Source organism: Amblyomma maculatum, chromosome 1 (assembly GCF_055883805.1).
Source record: "Amblyomma maculatum isolate TAMU_Amacu chromosome 1, ASM5588380v1, whole genome shotgun sequence".
Lineage (NCBI taxonomy): Eukaryota > Metazoa > Arthropoda > Arachnida > Ixodida > Ixodidae > Amblyomma > Amblyomma maculatum.
The window spans coordinates 216392799-216415009 of record NC_139344.1 but is presented as its reverse complement, the minus strand read 5'-3'; the positions used below and the strand labels follow the sequence as shown (position 1 = coordinate 216415009).

Genomic DNA, 22211 nt, shown 5'->3' with positions numbered 1-22211 from the left:
ACCCTCCTAAGCTGTTGTCCTCTGTAGCTGAAGGTGTGCTGAATAAGTCAAAAAGACCTTTAGCTGAAAGACAACAGATGTGCAGAAAGAATTTGGTTGTTTTGCCATACAAGCACCAAATTTCCCACAACCTGAGAAAAATTGGAAAAAAAGTTGGTGTAGAAGTAGTTTTCAGTGCCCCTGAGCATTTAGCACGTCTCTGCAATCGTGTAAATAAACCTAAAAAAGTAAGGAACATTTGCACCACTTGCCACCAGCAGCCCTTTGTTCAGTGTTCTAAGTCGGTTATTTATTCCATTCCTCTGTCTTGCGGCAAAAAGTACATTGGTCAGACGGGTCGTTGCTTAAACGAGAGATTGAAAGAACACAAATACAGTGTAACCGTTCAAAATTCGCGCCATCTGGGCATTCACTGTAGGGACTGTGCACATGCGGAATCAAGATGCTTACTAGAATTCGAAAAAACCTCAGTGATAGGGTGACATGTCGATAAGCTAACACGTGAGATTATGGAAGCTGCCAGCATTCAAAGGATGAATGATCAGTGCGCAAGCATGCCTTCAATTCTACTGTCAGGAAAAGAAGTAGCCTTTCTCTCAAGATAGTGTAGATTTTAACAGAGTTCGAAAACTTTCACCTCTTTTTGGTTGTGTTTTTAGTCGTTTATCATTGGTGATCATTTTTGGCCGTGTTTTTTGTTGGGCTTTTATCCTGTTATCGTTATGCTCACAGTCCTGTCAATGTTTTTATTTCGAGCATTCAAACCTGTTTACCTCTTTTCATTGCGGTTAGTGCCATGTTCACATTCTTGTTTGTAGAAACATTGTTGTGTTTTTTGCTTTTAAATGTTCATCTCTTTTTTTCTGGTTATCGGCACTGGAGATAACTTTCATGCAGCAGAAATTATTTATCAGAACTTATCCCTCATAACATTTTTGTTGTCTTTGGCCAATTCTTTCTTCAAGAAAGGTTTTTTAGCAGTGTTTTGCTCCCTGCATTGATCTCATGTTCTGATAGGCACCGCTTAAATACGGGTCACCTTCTTTCTTTTGAAAATAAAAGTTGTCAGTTCAGCGCTCCGTCCTGTCTACCTTCGTTCTCTTGTGTTGCGTCCTGTTCCGCGCTGTGTTCCCAAATATGAATTTGAACCAACTAGCCCAACAGCAAGTGTTGCTTAAATCTGATTCTCGGCAAGCAGCGTCCTTGGTTTGCTGTCGGACGCAGTAACTTATACACGACCAGTCTTCCCCAAATCTCTGGGCTCTGCGTGTCGGCTCTACTTGGCGGCAAGAACACAAGCTTCTGCAGTCGGCTAACCGCCGTTCTTGCAGTTACTGCGTTTGAGTGAAACAAATCCATTCTTTGTAACTGCACAGAGAAGAGGCTCACTTTTTTTTTTTTTCTGGAAAAAATGTTACGTCTAAAATTTTATTAAAGGCACGACCCGAAAGCTATGAATGAAATTTTCCAGCACATTTCGAATAACAAATTATACATTGTCAAACACTTTTTTTGCGAAAAACATTTCAGCAAAACTTGAATAAAACTAGTAAAGATATTTCTATCCTAAAACAAAAAACGTTTTGAAATGTGCAAATTGATTGACACCATATTCGCCACTTTTTGTTAAAAAAAAAAAGACATCTATCTTTTATCTACAACCAGCCATAGTTCTCCAGCGATGCTAGTAAACCTCGAGTTTCCTAACTACCTCTAGGATGCTAGAGTCATTGCGGCTATGGTTCACTCTAGACGCTGATAAAAGGTATCTTCATCTAATACAACACTGCAGTGTGCTCGTGTGCGTAGGTAGAGAGGCTTTTCTCATTTGTGTCACTTTTAGCACGCCCACATCGCGCTCTTTTCGGACTAAATAACGTTCAGCTATTTTATATATCTTATTTTCATTCTAGCTTCTAACAATCTGCAGAGCTTCAACAAGCTGTTATCGCACTAATGGCAATATAACTACTCAGTTCAACAAATGCACGCAGGTTGCACCTTTTAGCACAATTAAATTTACTCAGGTGTTTCCAGGTAAGTAGCATGTAGTACGAAATCTAAAGCAGCAAAATAAACAGAAGAAAAAATTCAGATGCATTTGTATGCATAGCCAAGTGCTCACAGGTCGGTTCGCATGAACAGCATTAGTTCAAAGAAATATTTTGCTAGGTTGCTTTTGGAAGCAATCGCTTCATTGCAACCATGGCTTCAATTCAATGCGGAATTCTGACAAGGACAGCTGCCCAAACAGAGGAGCTTCAATAACTCCATGCTGGCGTATTCGTTTAAGCCCTTTCATAAAAACTACGCTATAGAAATGCTATAAAGATTCCAGAAAGCACGGTAAAATTTCCTGATGTCGCTAATCATATCACCACCTTTATTATGTTGGGATTTCAGTGATGTATCGAAGTATCGACGATACAATATCCAGTATCTGTATCGAAACTCGATTTCGATTCTGTATCTTGTATCGGTATCGGAAATCCAATTTTTCAGGGTATCGAGTATCGGTATCGAAGATACTTTTTTGAAGTATCTTGCCCAGCTCTGAGCCAGGTCATATGACCATGTGATGTCATCAACTGCTCAACCAATCGGTTATTTGCTTACCGAGTTGACACATGCTCTGGCAGTTTGCAGGTGTTATGTACTGTCACAAGACCACATGACCTGGCCAAGTCAGCAGGTGCTCAGGCAAAGGGCCCTGCAAGGTTGTAACGTCATCCACTGGGCTGCAACTTCAGCCAAAAAGCATTACAAAGTGCCTCTGAAGAAAGAGAAGCATTTTCTCTTAAAAGAAAAAAAAAATTATAGTTGGTTGAGTGTAATCAAATTGCTGCCCTATGGGTCGCAAGCTGGGTGCTCTACATCTACACCACTGAGGAGCGTTTGTTAAGTGCAAAAGTTTAGGAGCAGTATGCAACCGCATCATACCAATGAGGAGACAAGAGCCATACATTAAATTACAACACCACTTAGTTGATATTAAAAGCAGCCCTCCTAAGTACCATCACTACTTAGGTCTGCTACTTAGCTAGTAATTAAGGCCATCAATTAGCAACTTTGTACAATGTCAATAATTCAGTGCTGTCGCATCAACTCTTAAGGATAATTAAGCATCCCATATGTTTTTATTTTCAACGTAATTTGCTAGCTACCCTGTATGAGTGTGTATAGATAATCTTTTCTTTAGAAATAAAGCGCAGTTAAGTTGGAAATGCATGCTTAGGCAAGTAGCTTAAATATGAGGTATAAATTTCTGGTTCTTGTTTGTTCACCATTTCTTCCTCCTTTTGTCATGAATTTGTTTTTGCAGTTTTTGGATCCTACTCCAGATCTGCAGGAGTTATGCTCTCTTCGAGTGAAGTTTCGCCGGTCATTCAGTCATTTAATTCAGAATGTTAGGAGAGACCTCCGAAGCCGGGTAAGTGTTTGCACTTGTTGTTGGAGGTCCATCACACTCATTACATGTGAGCTATATGTTTGCTGTTTTTTACATGTCAAAGCTTGCTCCAGTTTCACACTTTTCATCATGGCATAATGAGGCACCCGCTCAGTGGGCAGCTTATCAGAAAGCATTTGAGGCTGCTGTAACAAAACCTAATGCAGTAAAATTATAAACGCGACATCGTTGAAGGTTCCGTTCACTGAAAATTCAACGTCGCCGTTGTGAGTGAAAAATCATGAGAATGGTGCTGCCAGGTGGCAGCTGACCTGACCGCACTCTGACTGGGCATTGGGTTGCATGACATTATATTTGGCAAGAGCTGCCAATTCGGGCCTCTCCTTTCATATGGGAGGGTGATATCAGCCTGCCAGAACCCTTGCATTCACGTTACCCCTTAGGTCACGCAGGAACTTTCATACGGCTTGGTTAAAGCGGGGCTTTATATGTGGGTTGGTAGCCTATGCTATTGCATTTTGCCCTTAAAGGCGGAACTTAAGTTTCCCCCATAATTTTTTTCTACCTGTCCTTTATTTGTTTTTAATGTTTCCATACCAATGTTTCCTTACTGGCATGAACAAATTAAAGCGGGGCTTTATATGTGGGTTAGTAGCCTATGCTATTGCATTTTACCCTTAAAGGCGGAACTTAAGTTTCCCCTATAATTTTTTCTACCTGTCCTTTATTTGTTTTTAATGTTTCCATACCGTGCTTTCCTTACTGGCATGAACAAATGTTTGCAGTGGGCTGCATTTGTGCCAGGCGTAAGGTGTAGATTCAATGGCCATTATGTAATGGTGGCAGTAAAAGATTTTGTAAGGTAGACATATTACTGTTGCTGATAAAGTCCCCTAGACTGTTTAAGGATATGGCTGATAATTCACTGCTGAATGCTGATTATTCATTGACTATGTTTATTTTTTTTTTTCATTCAGGTTAGTGACAGCCTTGTGTGCTTGCCTAGGTGAGTTTTCACGTTATTGTTTTTTTTTTATTGCTTGCGAGGAGTCAATTTATATTGCATGATGCTAACTTTCTGGTCTAGCATTGCAGCAGAGATCCAGTGGCACTGCTACGCACTACGTGATTTCTAGTCCTACTTGATTTCTTGTCCACCTGCATGTATTTATTAAAGTTCTCTGTTATGCAGTGTGGTCGAATGCATCAACCTGTTTTGAGGAATAATGACATGTAAAGTCAAGCTGAGATGTCAGATTTGATTTTGTTGTGTACATATTTGTTTGTATCTTTTAGCACATTCAGGGTTGATATTAAAATAATGATGATCTAAATCCGGACCATCTTTAATTAAAAACAACTAAACAGTAAGGATACCGTAATTAATGATAAGACATACTGTACTGTTTTGTGGAAATTTAAATATGATAATAAATGTCGTGATAAATAAACAGGTTGGGACATTTTGTGTAAGGAGAGATGTGCAGTGCTAATTCTATTGCTTATCCTATGCCAACATGACACAAGTAGTTTAGCAAGATGTTGGTTTGTTTGGGTGGTGATTTCATGTATTAGCAGTCTCAGCCCCGCCGGGGTGGCGCAGTGATTACGGCGCTCGACTACTTTTTCCAAGGATGCAGAATTGAATCCCGGCCTCGGCGGCCGCTTTCCGGTGGAGGCGAAAAGCAAGACGCCTGTGTGCTGTGCGATGTCAGTGCACGTTAAAGAACCCCAGGTGGTCGCAATTTCTGGAGTCCTCCTCTACAGTGTCTCTCATAGCCTGAGCCACTTTGGGACGTTAAACCCCACAGAACAAACAAACAAACAAACATATTAGCGGTCTCAAAGATGAAGTCGTTAAACGATTCCTTCTCAAAAAGCCAAGGATGCTGTCAGCATTAAGAAAACAATTAATACGTGACTGTGAGGAGAGGTGAATTTAATCATAGCTTGGTGTAAATTATGGTGTGCTTTCAGTATTATAACTACAGCATTATTATGCTAAACAGCACAAAAGGGAAACGGACTAGATGTACACAGCACAATTGCTAATATTGAAAGAAATATTTTAACAGAAAATTAAAGGTATGTGCTTTTGGAAACATCCTGAACAAGAATGGAAAACCAAATTATGTGTGCATAGGTGAGGGGCTGCTTTGATGCATTATATGCAAAATGTGCAGTCATCTGCATGCTGCTTTGGAAATAATCCGCTCCAAACTAGTTTCTGTTTGGCATCCTGCTCCAAAACACAGTATTGCATAGAACTGCCCCAAATTTGCCTCCTTCAGGTTTTTCCGTTAAATTTAGTGAAGCACAGGTTTTTTTTCGTATATAAGATGGATTTTGATCTAATATGTGACCTGAGAAATGCTACAGGCCAGTGGCATGTTGTGAGTTGTGCATCCATACTATAAGGGCTGCTGTAGTAAAAAGATGGCAGCACACCAGTAGCAGAGGTATAATGCATCTTGCATGGGACCTAATGCAAATTAAATTTTCGCAAACTGGAGAAGCATGGAGCTTAATAAATATTTGTTTGAAAGTAAATTTAAACTGAGCCACAGGTGAATGGAGGGGATTAATTGCAAAATAATGCTCTGTGCACGTGACGCAGCGCTTCCTCCCAGCCTTTTGAGTAGCTGGTAGAGAGAGAAATAAAAGTGGAAAGTGAAGCAGCTACAACAAACTACTACAAGCTGTTAGGAAACTTGTCTAGTTACAAAAGAAATACATAAATTATTCTAATACTTCTGCAATACAAACAAGCAGGTAGTAGTACTTCACCATCGAGCGAGCCCCTTTGTCATTAACAAATGTATCAAGCCTACGGCAGACAAAAGCAAACTTGAAACGTTATGGGGGTAATGCACCAAAGGGGCCAATCACTGGAAACCTTCTCAAGAGTGTTGTAAAACCATACAGGACCTATCACCAGCATGTTGAAATCGAGCAACCCTCAGTATCACTCAAGCAGAAACATGAGGAGCCACTGGCTGTGAAGTAAAGAAGCTGACAGAGGAAACTGCTACCCTTAAGTGTATTCTTTCCTCCCTGAAGGCATACTGCTTACCAGTATTGACGAAGTTATCAGCACGGAAGTAGGGTAAAAAGGTCATGTGGAGATGTGCTGTTACTTGATGGGAACTCCAAACTAGTGGCGGTGTTTGAGTCCATCAAAGTGGTACACTCTGCGTTTGAATCTATCAAATCAGAATAGGCAGACTTTTAGTCAAACTTGTTGTTTTGTTATGAAGAACACAAACAAGCATTTCGTTTGCTGCTAGTGTGTTTTGAATTGTTGCTTAGTTTAGTTCTGTTATTTTAGGGGTCTGTACATGTTTTGGATATTTGTCTTGTTTTGCCTGAGATATGTATGTAATTAGCAAAGCATTGAATGTTCAATAAAAAGGAATCGGGAGTTTTTTATTTTAACATCAGAAATGGAAAATTGTAATTAATAAAGGTATTTGGCCCCAGAAACATTTTCCAAAACGCAATTAGAATGCTCCAAAGGCCTTGTTTTATTGCTTCAAAGCTGCTTCAAAATGGTATTATTATTGCTCCCTGATCTGCTCCAAAATACTCGAGCCTGCTTCCACCCCTAAAATGTCTATTATGATGATAAATGGAGTTAGGCAGGTCATATGTAAGGGCGAAAAACTGAAGGAGCCCAATGACAGGAACTTGAGGCATACTTGAAGAAAAGCAGCAGTAATAGTCGTCAGCAGTTGTGAATTGCTGTCTGTATGACAAAACATTTTTCTCTTGTGCAAGAATGTCATGATCATCCTAGCCACAGTGACTGCATTTTGATGGGGTGAAATTTATGGTCCCTTTGATGTGCTGTGCACTCTCGGTGCACACTAAAAGGGCTATGAAAAGGTATTTACTAAGGTTAGGAAATGCATACGATCTGTATGCCATCACTGGTCTCCGCAGCACAAAAAGAATTTTTGAGCTAGTTTTAAATTCGATATTTTACCGGCGCGGCGATAGGGGACGAGGAACAAGAAGAGACGACAAGACAGGCGCTCGGTGTCTTGTCGTCTCTTCTTGTTCCTCGTCCCCTGTCGCCGCGCCGGTAAAATATCGAAGATGAACCAACTAGCTCAAATCTTTGTGTTACTGCGAGCTAGTTTTAGTAATTTCAGTGATTAGAATTGATAATTCTCCTCTCCCCGCTCAACACAAGGCATCACACAACAGAAAACAGGTCGCGGCATCGCTTTACCGCACCTCTTTCCACCCGCGTCGCCGTGGCACTTCCAATGAGAGGGAGCACCAAGATTACCCACTTGACACCAAATTGCATAAGTGGCTAAGAATGCATGATGAGGTATTGCTTTAATCACTTACAAGTGGTTGCGGGGAGCAGTTAAAAATGATTTGTAAATTGCAGGGTCACCGAGGAGCTTTTAAATTTGACCTCTATAGACCTGCTGCATTAGAATGCAGTCATAAGTATCATTTTAGTGTCCTTTGGAGGTTGAAATTAATCTGGAGCTCCCCATTACGGTGCTTCTTTCTCTCTTCCTTTTTAACTTTCTTCATTCCTTCTTCTGCAGCATGATTCTGGGCCCGCATTCCGAGTTCACATTGTTCTCGCCCTCGTCTTGAGTCGGCTGGTTGGTGGAAACACCAGAACCGGGTGTCAGTTCGGTTGCTACTGCGAGCGGCAACAGAAAGTGTATTCGAGCCCCCCTTCTTGCTCCAGCATTTTTACTAATCAGATAAGGGCGAAAATGGCGACAGTATTACTGAAATCAATGCAAACTCGGAATACAGGCCCAGGTTTCCACTGATAGACAGATACTGGGCCTATTTTTCTCAATAGACGAGAATTATTCTAATATAACTATCATCATTATGATCATTATTGCTGTGTTGTCATTATCATTAGTGTTTGAAAACCCTGTTAAGCTCTCTAGTATACTGTACGGCCCACTGTTAAAATCCCACAAAGTGGCCACAGCGCTTTGTGGGGCGCCCCCTTAGATAACCAGCCAGAATTGGAAACACCAGGCACATGCACAGTGAGTGGTGCGAAACGTGGAGTCAGCTTTGCGGCGTCTGCTACGGTGCTGACTCGGTGCTTGCCTTGTGGAGGTGGAGTATCTGGAATGCAAAAACTGAACTAAAATTGTAAACTGGATTCTACATGCTGATATGTAGAACACGATTGTTTTTCAAAATATTTCTTTTATTATCGAGTCTTTTGTTGCAATTTTTCCACGTTACAGAGGTGATGAAGGAGACATCTACTCCTCGTCCACTTTCTGCTAATAAACATATGACATTCTCCTGTTACAGCAGTGGGCTGATCATAATGGGAAAGACTAAGCAACTTATCAAGGCGTTTTCTCTGCTTTGTGCTTTGTTGCGTCACTGCACTCATTCAGTACCATCACCTCGAATATGACTAACATTGACTAAGATTACCCATGACTTTCAATATGACTCGCCCGGAATATGGCTATGACTTTCCATGAATAGGCTATGATGGGCGAAATATTGCTGAATAACCATGACTTTGATTATGACTGTGACTATCCATAACTAACTACCAATGAATGACTATGACAAGGATTAGACAGTCTCGGTAGTCGGGGATGGCTAGTTGTAATTATGGATAGTCATAGCAGTGGTTAGGTAGTCATGGCATATTCATAGTTGGTCAGTCATGGTTTGTCGTAATAGACATCAATGGTCAGTCACTGTTAGTAAAGTAATGGTTACTCAGTCATGATCAGACTAATTATGACTGACCATTGTCATATCATCGGTAGTCTTATTGGTTAGTCATAATCATAGTCATTGTTAATCATACCATAGTCTTAGTTGGTCACAGTCACAGTTGTGGATAATCAGTCAGTTAGCTAGAGCCATAGCCATAGTTAGTCGATGGTTATCATGATCATAGTCATGGTTAGTCTGTCTAGTCAAGGTCATATTCTAATTATGACTACGACTTAATAAATCTTGATTATGATTATTTATCAGTGATTGATTTCATTATTATCGTGCTCTGGGCGATTGACAGGTACAAAGGATGCTTGTTGGTCACGCTTTCTGGCCACTTGAAGCATGGGGCAATAAATGCTGTTGCATTAAAAGTAATGGTGGCCGAGTGTGGCTGCGAGCAAGACAGCACAAAGCCAGGAGAGTGCCCTGACGGGTTGCTTAGTCTTTCCCATTGTGATCGGGCCATTGCAGCAGCAGGAGAATGTCGTAGGTTTGGAGCAGAAAGTGGACGAGAAGTAAATGTCTCCTCCATCATTTCTGTAACATGAAAAAAAAAATTGCATCAGGAGAATCGATAATGAATGAATACATTTTGAAAAATACCAGTCTTCTGCATATCGGCAAGTAGGATGCAGTTTATAATTTTTAGTTCATCTTTTGCGCTCTAGATATTCCACCTTCACAAGGCAAGTGCCAGGACAGTACCATGGCAAACAACGCAAAGCTGACTCCGCCTTTCGTACTTACTGTAAATGTTCCTGGTGTTTCCAATTCGTGTCGGTTACCTAAGGGGGCACTCACCTTTCGTACTTAATGTGCATGTTCCTGGTGTTTCCAATTCGTGTTGGATATTTAAGGGGGCGCTCCGCGGAGCGCTGCAGCCACGCGACGAGATGTTCCCTTTAACAGTGGGCCATGCTGTCCTTATGGGTTGTAGACGTCGGCACATCAAGTGACACTTTAGGTTGTGGGGCATTAGGGCTGCTGATGGGAAAAGAGATTGCTCTCCTGTATGATGGTCGTGAGGCATCATGACTGTTGTGGTAAAGGTCAACAGGCAGGCCACATTATTTTAAGTGAAGACATTTTTGTATTTCTTTTTTTTTTTGTCATTGTAATGGATTTTGTTTCATCCTTTTTTCATCATTTGTACCAATATGTAATTATGTAGCTGCTGTGTGTAGCGAGGTTTTTCCTCATCATAGCCTGAGTCGCTTTGGGACGGTAAACCCCACAAACCAAACCGAGGTTTTTCCTCATGTAGTTGCTCATTCCCTATGGGCAGCTTTCACTGAGTCATCACATTAGTTTGAAATTTGCATGCTTAAGAGACTAAATGACAGTTTAACGCATTGTCCTTGCAGGCCTCAGTTGGATCTTGCACTCCATCATGAAGTTATATACCATCAAAAACGATATGAGTATGACTTTGAAGAAATTGAAAAAATTGCTCAAGGTGGATTTGGCATTGTGTGCAAGGTAGGTAGCAGAACTTTGAATGCCACTGAACTGAGATTGGTCTATTATCAGGGCATTTAATGCAGGGGCAAATTTCAAAGAATAGGCATGAGTGGGTGGGGAGTTAGTGGGTGGTGGTGACCAGCACCAAGCAGGGAATTTTCTTACCACATTTGCTATGAAAACTGTATTGGCGAGTGTCACCCGTTAATAATTAGAAGGATTATTAATGATGCGCCCTTAACAGTGCGCACACTCCCAGACACCCTTACAGTGAATGGGGGTAGCTGTTCCAGTGGCAAAGGAGATACCCTCGACCTGCGTGGCAAGCTCAGCCGGAATTCAACTACCTTGTAGTGACAGAAGGTGGTGGCCGTTTGGCGCCCAGCTTTCGCCGGTTCAAGCCAGAGTAAGGGTGGGAGTCATAAGTAACAAGCAAAACAAACTTTATACACAGCAAGAAACAATACAGAGGAATACACAAACACTAAAATTGCACAGACGAGAGGTTCACAGAAAACTAACGCTAAGCATGCAACTACAGAGGTATTCGATAACACAGAGTCTTTACAAAGATCAAATACGAGAGAGTCACATAAACTAACACCAAATTGTTCACCGGGCACTGTTGCAGTCCGACGCCTCGAGAGTCATGATGTGGCCGCCATGCAAGACGAGCGCCGCTCCCTCGCAGGTCCGTGGGCTTGCCAGCAGCGGGTGATCCCCGGGAGTCCAGTTGTCGTACTTGCGAATACGCCGCAATCACTGACTGACTGACTACACAAGTGGCGCGGCCTCCATAAATAGGGCGCACCGCGTCTGTCTGTTAACACGCGCCAAGGCTAGCGCGCACACACACACTTAGCTTCACTGGTTAGAGCGCTCCCTTTTCCTCCCGTCGAGCCGCGCGTCGTCATTGACTAGGCCCCGTAAAAATTTCTGGAGACCTCTGGCATATACCAGACTGATGAGTCACCGTCATTGCCGGGTGATGGGAAAGAAGGCGACGGCGACGCGTACAAAACTACGCCTCTCTCGTGCGGGGAAGGAGGTTTTTCTCAAACTTTCCATGTGACGCCGCGCCGGTTTAATAAAAATGTGTGCCGATTTCGTGACAGCGAGAAACGTTTCAGAAGTGCACCATACAATTAAAACTGTCCCCTGTCACTCAACTGCTCCCTGCATGAGCTTCCTGTAAATCTTTTCTTTATTTATGGCTGTCTTCATGTTTTATTTTTGCACGCAACTTTGCAGGCGATGAGAAGAACAGACCGCCAGATCTATGCTGTGAAGAAGATTCCATTCAAGTATTGCAACCTCAAAGTTCTGAAGCAGGTAAACTTATAACTAATGATCACCTTGCTGCAACAGCTTTTTCGGGATGCTGGAATTTCTTTACATCAGCCACGGCCGGCCTTGAGGGAGAGCGCGCGCTTTTTCTTACGGCCTTCTCAATCGCCATGGGAGCAATGGGAACATTTCTCCTTGAGTTGCGCTCTCCTCCGCCGCAAGGGGCGCGACCTGCTCACTGTTCGCTCCGCGTCTGCTTCAGCGGCGGCGGGTGGCTTATGCCTGGTTTCGCGCTGTCGCTCGCGAATTTCATGGTGAGTGCAGCCCCGAAATGAAAGAACACAGAAGGTAGATGCTGCAGCGGCATGTCGTCAACGTACTACACACGTTAATGGATATAAAAAACACTGTCGTTCAGCAAACGTTCGACAAGCATAGCATACATTGCGGCATGGTAGCTACTTTTGTCCATTTTAATCCGAATTTTTCCCAGGCCTGTACAAGAATAGGAACAAAAACAAAAACTGAATGAGCAGTGATCACATCGAAGCTTCTTCAAGGCTAACATGACAGTAACTCGTCTGCTACAGCAAAACCGTCTTTCAGCGCTAGATGTGAAACCGTCCATGTAGCACCCAAGATTAAAATAATTTCATAAAAATGTAACGTAAATAGCAAAATACTTGCATGATATAAATTATTAGTATTACAGTCAAAGTAAACGTTGTAGGGTTGAGTTTTAAATGCTATTACAATTCATATATTAGCCAATGTATGGTATCATAAATATTATTTTAATTTTGCAATAAACATTGTTTTAATGAAATTTTTACATGATATTAAGCTTATGAAAACAATAAAAAATGGTTTGATATTCATGACACCACTTGCGCTAGAAGTGGTAAAAAGAGGCCAATCAATGATGAAGGTGATACTCGATGCAGTGACTTACAAATGAGATCACCTGCTATATCGAAAGTATGCAAGGAACTCCTAAAGCGTTAAAGAAGGACACTTTCACTGAAGACTCATTTCAATCCCTATATAGCGACCCATTTAGGCTCTCTTCGGGAAAGTAAGGTTAATGTACGGAAGGGAACGACAAATGCAAGATGCGAGGGCCGTAACAGCTAGCGGCACATGACTACATTGTCAAGACGGACGTTTCATCTGAGAGCAAAATCAAGGCCCTGAAGGAAGTGATATGGCATCTCCTACCATCCCATTTCCCACTGTCACATATTCCGGTTTACCTTACGTCGCTGGATATATTGTTTTGTTAATCAACTTCGGGTGTGACGCTTGCACTATTCTTCTTGAAACTAGCAAAAGAAGCAGCCCCATGCAGTACGCTCTTCTGTGAGGACAATATTCTAGTGGACTGCATTATCCGAAACCAGAGCTTGTTGCCTTATTGGACAAGCTTTTTTTTTTTTTTTATCGAAAAAGCTGCCGTGCACCTACTACACACAAATGTTCGCGAAGTACTTAAGATCCTGATTCAGTCAGCATTTCAGAATTCAACGCTGAGTTGCCCGAAAGAAATTGACAACAGCTATGTTATTAGGCCCGCTTCTTTGATATTTGAAAATTTTCTCAGAATTTTTCTTCTCAGTTAATTACACCAGGAAAGTGACAGAGAAGACCGAGAGGCTAACTCTTTATGTACACAAGCCGTTTTTGAGACTGGATTTTCTAGATGCAGGTCGCATTTTGATGAATATATAATGCAATGTGTAACTTTGAAGGACAATTTTTTTATTGTTTGCCGCTCTTTTCGATTCTGCCTAACTGTTTATGCCCATTTCCTTGATTAAAAGTAGTCGCGAGACTACATATACATCTTCGGTCTTTCAACCGACTGATATGTTTTGAACGAAGCTAGAACAGCTCACTCCACTAGACAAGTGAAATTTTTACTATATGAGTAAATTTTTGTTCTTTACTTTGAATCTGAGATGTGCCATGAATTTTTGCCGGTGCCTCTTCTGATCTAAACAAAAACGGTTGCGGTTGATAGAATCTCCACCCAATAGTTCACCATGCACTCACGACAGGTCGCGCTACACCTGCTTAAAACATTCAAAGGCATATTGCATACTTGGTAAATTTATTTTTGTACAAAACTTAGGAGTAAAAAATGTTGAGTGTACCCGAAGCTTCATTCGACCGTGCACGGCCGCACTGACGAAGGAGCGTTTGGTGAGCGGATTGTTGACTGTATTTTATTCCTCGTACATGATAAATGTTTGATGTTGATTACGGACTTTGTGTAAACTATAAGGGGCAAAATGTCAGGACCTGCCGGTTGCAACTGACGCGGGCGAAGCTAAAAGCGAGCGCGCGTTTCCCTTGCGCGTGAACGGCTGTTGCAGAGGAGCAGCAGTGGGGCGGTGGCGACCCCACTGAGGAGCGGCGGGCGGTGGAAACAGACCTCATTGGAGAGGCCGTAAGAGAAGAGAAGCGCTCTCTCCCTCGAGACCGGCCGTGCATCAGCATAGCTTTTATGTATTAAGAATTAATTTACTGTGCATTACCTTAAAGGGGCACAGTGACGTGCGTAAGGCCGTTAATTCCAGCCAATGTCTAAGTTCTTTGCACTGTGCTGATGCAGTCAGTAAAATGGACGTCACTAAAAAAAGAATTACAAAAATCGGTGCACAGAAACGTGAGTTATTCGGTTTAGAAAATTCTAAATACAAGAGAGAAAAAAAAAACAGCACGACTGAGCTGGTGCGAGAGGGAGCCCCTCTCCAATTTCGCTCGCCCAGCGCTCGACTCGGGCGGAACCTATCAGAAACGCAGCTTTCTGCTGACGTATCGGAAGCTATCCACCATGGTTGCCTGTCCAACCCAACCTGCGGCCGCACTTTTTGGCAGCGTCGTTATCATGGCCACGGCGCTGTGAAGCACAGCTGTGAGCACCGGCTTCTTCGTCTGCTCCTTTGGTCTGCTCAATTAGCCTAGCCCAACAAATGCTGCTCCAAACCATCTTTGCCATCTAAGTGTAGTGCCCACATATCGTTCACGGTGCAATGCTGATGATAAATGTTTTTCAACCCAATTGTGGGAGTGTTGACGAGGTGGACCCGACGGTCAGCAAATCTGTGTCGCCGTTTTGGTGTTCCGCCGGCGTTCATCACTGCTGCTGTCACAGATCACTCGAGCACTATTTGTGCGAAAGTTCGAGAACGAATGTGAAAGGCAAAGACTGGAAAATTGCTTACACGAGCTAAGGCGAAGCCTACCCTGTACCTGTACAGGCTAGGGAAGCGAACATGCTTCTCGAGCGATTTCGACACAACTAGTGCCATCGGGGAGGGCGTCGGCAGAAACGATCAACCACGTGATTTTGGCTTGTCCAGCGATTTTGCCGACTTCGAGTTCCGAACGCTGTCAGTTGCCTTGGGATTTGAGGAGCCTGTGGGAGTGACCTTTGTGCTTGTGACCGTAGAGCCTGGACAGCATATTGCCGGACTTTTTGTTTCTTTCTCTGTTCTTTTTTGCCTCCGCCGCGTCAGAAGGCAGCGGCGACCTGCTACGAAGAGCAAAGCCACTATCGCCATCATCATAGCAAGCAGATGTTCCATTGCGCTTTTTGACAACACCGCATTTATCTGAGTTTACAGTCCCCATCTTTACAAACACTCCACGAACACACGCGGAATTAAAACACCATTTATTTGTTTTCTGTATAGTAATTTGAAGAACATTCGAAGGTGAAATCTGACGTGCGTGTCCAACCAATCGGCGAAGCAGCGGCCCAGAGAAGGAAACATCATATCCGTAAACGCACTTCGCCGTCGTGTGCCGCTCACATCAGTGCCAAAACGCTGATTACTGAAGCGGAATAAAATATTACGCGCTACGATTTCGTCGTTATGATTGGGCTTTGGGGCATCGGGAAGGTGTAAAGAACTATAGCGGCCGGCTGGAATTAGTGGTCTGGCGAACGTCACGGCGCCCTTTTAACAATGGTTGGTTGGTTTGTGGGGTTTACCGTCCCAAAGCGACTCAGGCTATGAGAGACGCCGTAGTGGAAAACTTCGGAAATTTCGACTACCTGGTGTTCTTTAACGTGCACTGACATCGCACAGCACACACTCTTTCACCCTCAACGAAAAGCGGCCGCGGTGGCCGGGATTCGATCCCACGTCCTTGGGAACAGTAGTGGAGTGCCGTAACCACTGCGACACCCCGGCGGGGCCTTTTAACAATGATAGCTGATAAAGGGGCATTGAAGGCTATTTCATGCATCCTCTATTTGTTTTCTCATGGTTGCAGCTTCTAGACCACATTCATTGCGGTAGATGCGTGTTTGGGTGTATATTCCACAAAAAATTTTAATCAGACTAGCTATATTTCTGATGTCTTTGGTCCTCTGATGACATCATCCTTATTGTGATTGCAGAAGGTCTGGTGAGCAGATTCTTCATACCTTTTTGTTGCAATGAAAGCTATCTTTTTACCATATGAGGATATTTGCTAGCTGTTGACTGTACCAAGATGGGGAAAAGGAGTTCACCCTGCTGTTGTTTCACACAGATAGTAAGCACAAAAGTCGGTGCAAGCAGACATTTTTTCGACTTCTAAAGACGTGGAATATCCTCATCAGAGCTGAGGAAAAATCTGGATTGTTTGAGTTAATTGAAGTAAATTTCCCTTGCTTACGCAACCCCAATAATGCACATAAATTATTTTGCAGCCGATGACCCAACAGTTCTTCCCATATGAGTTTGCTTCATGGTGCCTGCTGTGGGCCTTCAGAAATCTTTTTTTTTTTTTTTTTTCCGCATCTTGTGTTAAATACTTGCATTGGTAGAATGAATTAGTAGAATCAAAATTACAGATAATGTCTTCGTAAAGCACAAGAAACTTAAAAACCACTGGAAGCAGAAGTCTGATTCAGGGTGATCAACAAGTTTTCAAGGCTGCTCATAAGTGCACCTTTTCTATCGCAGTTCATGAAAAACTGACTATTTGAGAGCAAAATGCCTTAAACTTCCAGTAGCACTTTGCTTGCAGATGTAACTTGTTACTTCAAAACTGTGCGAAATGGAACTGTGCATTTTAATGTACGTGAGGTCAGACGTGGATATGCTTAGTAATCTACTTGATATACACCCCTTATTCTTTAGCATTCAGCTGCTATGGGAATTGAAACCACGTTTTCTGACGCTGAACAGTTTAGAGGTCATCCACATAATGAAAAAAAAAAAAAGAAAGCCTGATATATGCAAACAGTGCATTCTTGGCATTCCGCATTGATCTGTGCTGTACAACACAAAAGAGTTGACTATTTTGTGTACGTTCTATTGAAGCACAGACAGAGGGCTGCATCAAAGTGGCGAGAAAAATGAAAAATTTGGAATGGGAAGTCTTGTCTGACTTGACAAGAGTATACGACCCCGCAGGGGGCACCTGTTAAAGCAGGTGTTTGTGTGTACTGTGCAACACCACGGACCCTGAGCACCCACGCTTAGCCGTGCGTGGCACCGTCGTGTCTGGGGAAAGGGGATCCTGATGGTTGAGCCAATGCTGAGTGTTAGGACCTTGACCTTTAAGGCCCCTCGGCTGAGGCAATGCACCACTTTGGCCCATGCTTCCCATGTGCCGTCTCTGGGCTGACCCACCTGGGGGAAATCGGCAGTCGCCGTTTTCTGTCCTCCCCTCCATCTTTCACCTTCCTATCTCCTTTCTTACAACTGTCCTGTCCTCTCCTACCTTCTTGGTTTTCCTTCTTCCAGGCGGCTAGGGTTAACCTTGTGCGGCGAACCACCCCGAGTTCAGCCATAATTGGTTATAGCTGGGGTGTACAGCTGGCATGGACTGGACTTGGTCGCAAGTTCCTGTCCTGCCCCCTTGTTGAGCTTCATGGTGGGTGGCTGGCACTTTGGCCGAACAACACACATACATTACATACCTTCCTCTACTGTAAAAACTGATCGCCTAAACAAAAATGCCGCACTGAAGACATCGCAGAATTCCTGCAAAAACCGAAGAAACGCTTCCCCAAATACCACGTCGGGCACTCCGAAGTTGAAGGAAAGCCGGCCCGAACGTTGTCCCCATTCCTAGTGTCAAAATGTTTCTCAGATGCCCTTGGTCCGAAATATAAAGTCACAAAAATAGCAAATGGAGACCTATTGCTTGAACTAAACGACGAAACGCAGTACGCAAAGCTTGCAAACCTTCACTGCATTGGGGACGTCGCTGTGACCATCACTGCCCATAGATCTTTGAACACCGTGCATGGTGTAATCTCTGACGATGACTTCCTCCACATAAGCGAGCAAGAAATGCTAGAAGGCCTTGCAGAACAAAATGTTGTAAATGTCCACAGAATAATGATCCGAAGAGATGACAAAGAGATACCAACTAAGTGCCTCATTCTCACATTCAGCTCAAGCGTACTACCAGAAAAGATGGATACATGAAAGTTGAAGTCCAACATTATATACTGAACCCCCGAAGATGCTTCAACTGCCAACGATACGGCCACGGATCACAAAGTTGCCGCAGCCGCAAAACGTGTGCAAAAAGTTCTTTCAAAGACCACCAGTCTGAAAACTGTGATGCCCCAGCGGCACACTGCATGAACTGCGAGGGGGATCATCCTGCCTATTCTAGGTCATGCCCAAGTTGGAAGAAAAAGAGATCATCACTATCAAAACAAAAAGATCATTTCATTTACAGAGGCCGGAAAACGACTTGCAGAGACAAATCTTTTTGTATTCACTGCAAAATCAGACTATGCGGTTGTAGCGTCCAAGGGCGAGGCACTACACCACAATCGGGCATCTGCCAAGGTGTCTGCGGAACCTGTGGCAGGGCCATCCTGCTCGCCCCAGACAGAAGCAGCAAAAGCTGCCTGCCAGTTTCAAAAGAGGGCTTGCCGACCACAGAATTGGGAGCCCGCAGGGTTTCCCCTACTAGGGGGAGACCTAAGAGTCGGTTGTCCGTGCCTTCACCGCGGACCTCCAGCGCCTCAGGTGAGGTGATGGACTTCTCCCCCAGCACTCCTTGGCTGCAGGGAAGGAGGCACTCACTTGACAAAAAGGGAACACCACGTATAACCCCTCCTGAATTAAGGTAACTGTTCTTAATCCTCAACATACCATAATTGCATACATAGTACAGTGGAACTGTAGAGGGTTATTGAGAAATTACAGGTATACTCACATACATTACAGATATACTCACAACCATGACAGCCATAGCTGTGTACCTTCAAGAAACAAACCTTGGGCCTCAGCACGCAAATATCTTGAAAAAGTTCAAAACTTTCCGAGCGCATGCTGGTAGGCTGTCAAGAGGTGTAGCCATAATAATACAATCCGATGTCCCTGCCAGAGAAATACCACTCAAAACAAACCTCGAAGCAGTGGCCGTAACCATCATAAGCCACAAAACGATAACAATACTATGTTCTCTGTACATACCACCACAACTCTCAATTACACCACATGACTTGGAAGACTTGACTGAGCAGTTGTCAGAATTGATTGTTGGGGATCTAAATGGGCACTCCCACTCCTGGGGGAGTGAACATACTAATACTAGAGGACCGATCATAGAAGATTTTATACTATCAAATAATATACGCCTTTTAAACACTGGGAAGCCTACGTATTGCTGCCCCAGCTCCGGAAAAATGAACTGCATTGATTTAGCCTTCGCATCTCCATCAGTTTTAGTGATTTTAATTGGGATGGTTTTAAATGACCCCCGGGAAAGCAATCACTTACCGACAGTTTTAAAGTTATCATCATGTACACGTGTCATCCCCACACGACCACGGCATTGGAAAATACATCACGCTGATTGGTCGCTATTTAGAGAAAAAGCTTCATTGGACAAAGAGTATTCGGAAGAACTGTGCGTAGGTGAAATCAATGAGAAATTTACTGCATGCATAATATCAGCAGCAGCAGCAGTAGCTATTCCTCAAACATCAGGACTTGTGTAAAGAAAGCACAAATTATGGTGGACGCAAGATTGCACATTAGCAAAAAAGCAGCAGAGTTAAGCCTGGGGCGCTCTCTGCTAGCACCCCACGGCAGAAAACTGCTTTAGGAAGACAAAGGCCAGGGCAAGGTACATTCGGAGGAAAGCAGAAAAAGAATCGTGGTAAAAATATGCCTCATTCATAAACAGTTCCATATCCTCAAAGAAAATGGGAAAAAGTTCATAATATATTCCATTCACATTTCCAATGTTGACAACACCCAGTACACAGACATTATTAGAAGAACAAGCCAGCATAATGGGTAAACATTTTTATCAAGTCTCAAGTTCATCTAACTATACTCTCACATTCCAAAGACACAAAAGAATAACAGAAAAACAAAAACTACCTTTTGGAGCAGGTGCACATGAGCATTACAACCAGCTTTTTACAATTCAGGAAATAAATAGAATGCTAAACTCTGGTAAGAAAACTGCACCAGGCCTCGATAACATCCATTACGCAATGCTTGCTCGTCTATCTGAAGCTGCCATAAAAGCACTGTTGAATTTTTTAACAAAATTTGGGTAACTGGGAAAATACCAGAAGCATGGAAAGAAGCCATGATAGTACCTTTACTGAAACCAGGGAAACCACCTACAAGTCCAAGCAGTTACAGACTAATAGCCCTTACCAGCTGTATTTCAAAATCATTTGAAAGCATCGTAAATATCAGGCTAACCTTTGTTCTTGAGACCCATCAACTTCTGGATATACATCACTGTGGTTTTAGAAAAGCGTGCTCAACAAGTGATCATCATGTCCGCTTGGAAAACACAATCCGGGAGGTGTTCATCCATAGGCAACATTGTGTCGGGTTCTTCTTCAACTTGTAGAAGACATACGATACCACGTGGAAGTTTGGTATCCTCCGTGACCTAGCAGACCTAGGTATCCGCAACAGGATGCTGAACTGTTTGAGCGCCTTCCTAGCTAACCGTACATTCAGAGTCCGTCTAGGCACAACTTACTCCATGACATTCATCCAAGAAAAGGCGTACCCTAGGAATGCATCTTAAGTCCAACACTTTTCATAATAAAAATGAATTCTGTAGCGAAAGTGATCCCCAAATCTATAATGTATTCTGTTTATGTAGATGACCTTCAAATAGCATAGATGACCTTCAAATAGCATGTACTTCCGCCAGCATATCAACCTGTGAAAGACAAATACAGGTAGCCATTAACAAGCTCTCTGCTTGGGCAGAGAAAAATGGATTCAAGTTCTCCCCACAAAAAATAGTAGCTGTTTTGTTCTCAATAACATGGAAAGTTGAGCTAGTTGGTACATATTTTTAAGGAATAACAGCGCAGGTGTTGTCTTTTTCCTTGTCCTTCGTCTCCGCGGTGTTATTCCTTAAAAAAAAGTTTTGTTCTCACTAAAACGAAGCTTACAAATAGAACCTAAATTGCATCTGAACCAAACTGCACTACCTGCTAAACAAGAACACAAATTTTTAGGCATCACTTTTGATAAGAAACTTATATTTTTACCATATATAATCAACCTAAAGAAGAAATCTGCCCAAGCACTTAATGTCTTAAAATTTATCTAAAAACAAACGCTGGGGCTTTGATCGAGCATGCCTTCTACTATGGGTGCATATTGTATGGCTCAGCAACGTCATCCTACTTGAAATGACTCGATCCTGTTCATAATCTTGGTCTGCGTTTATCATATGGAACGTACAGAAGAAATGTTTTGCACTCAAAGAAAAATATCATACCTACACTGAATTTCATACAGACGGCTCAAAAACAAAAACACAAGTAGGAGCGGCAGTAGTTCAGGAGAAAAGCAAGAAAATGGTACGTCTGCCACAATGCGCCTCAATTTTCACGGCCGAGTGTTACGCTGTGTCTGTTGCTAGAACAGATAGTCAAAAACAAAAGCAAAAACAGTGTCATCTACACTGATTCTTTGAGCCTGCTCACAGCCGTAAAAGCAAAAACTGCTCGGGAACCTTTGTTAGGAAACATCATTCACAACATAGTTAAAATCACATCTCTGGAACATAACATTCAGTTCTGCTGGGTCCCCAGCCATATTGGGATTGATGGTAATGGCACTGCGGATGCATGTGCTGCAGAAGCCCAATGCAGTGAAACAAAAATAGTGAGCATGCTGCACAGGGATTGTTTGAAGTCATTACATAAAAAATTGAGACATAGATGGCAGGCTGCATGGAGAGATCAAGAAAACAATAAATTACATACCGTAAAGCCTTTTTTTAGCAGATTGGAAGTCCAGTAGACATCAGGACCGTTTTAAGTAACTTTATGTCGCTTACGCATCGGACA

At 42.8% G+C, this 22211-nt stretch overlaps 1 protein-coding gene across 1 annotated transcript in view; it reads left to right on the top strand.

The window, feature by feature from the left end:
- The window catches only part of LOC146205611 (eukaryotic translation initiation factor 2-alpha kinase 1-like), a 95841-nt gene that overhangs the window by 26869 nt on the left and 46761 nt on the right, over positions 1–22211 (top strand). Inside the window, exons 5-8 of the mRNA XM_084590298.1 lie at positions 3323–3430; positions 4387–4415; positions 10519–10633; positions 11867–11947. Coding sequence (XP_084446424.1) covers positions 3323–3430; positions 4387–4415; positions 10519–10633; positions 11867–11947 — 333 coding nt within the window. The remainder of the gene's footprint in view (positions 1–3322; positions 3431–4386; positions 4416–10518; positions 10634–11866; positions 11948–22211) is intronic.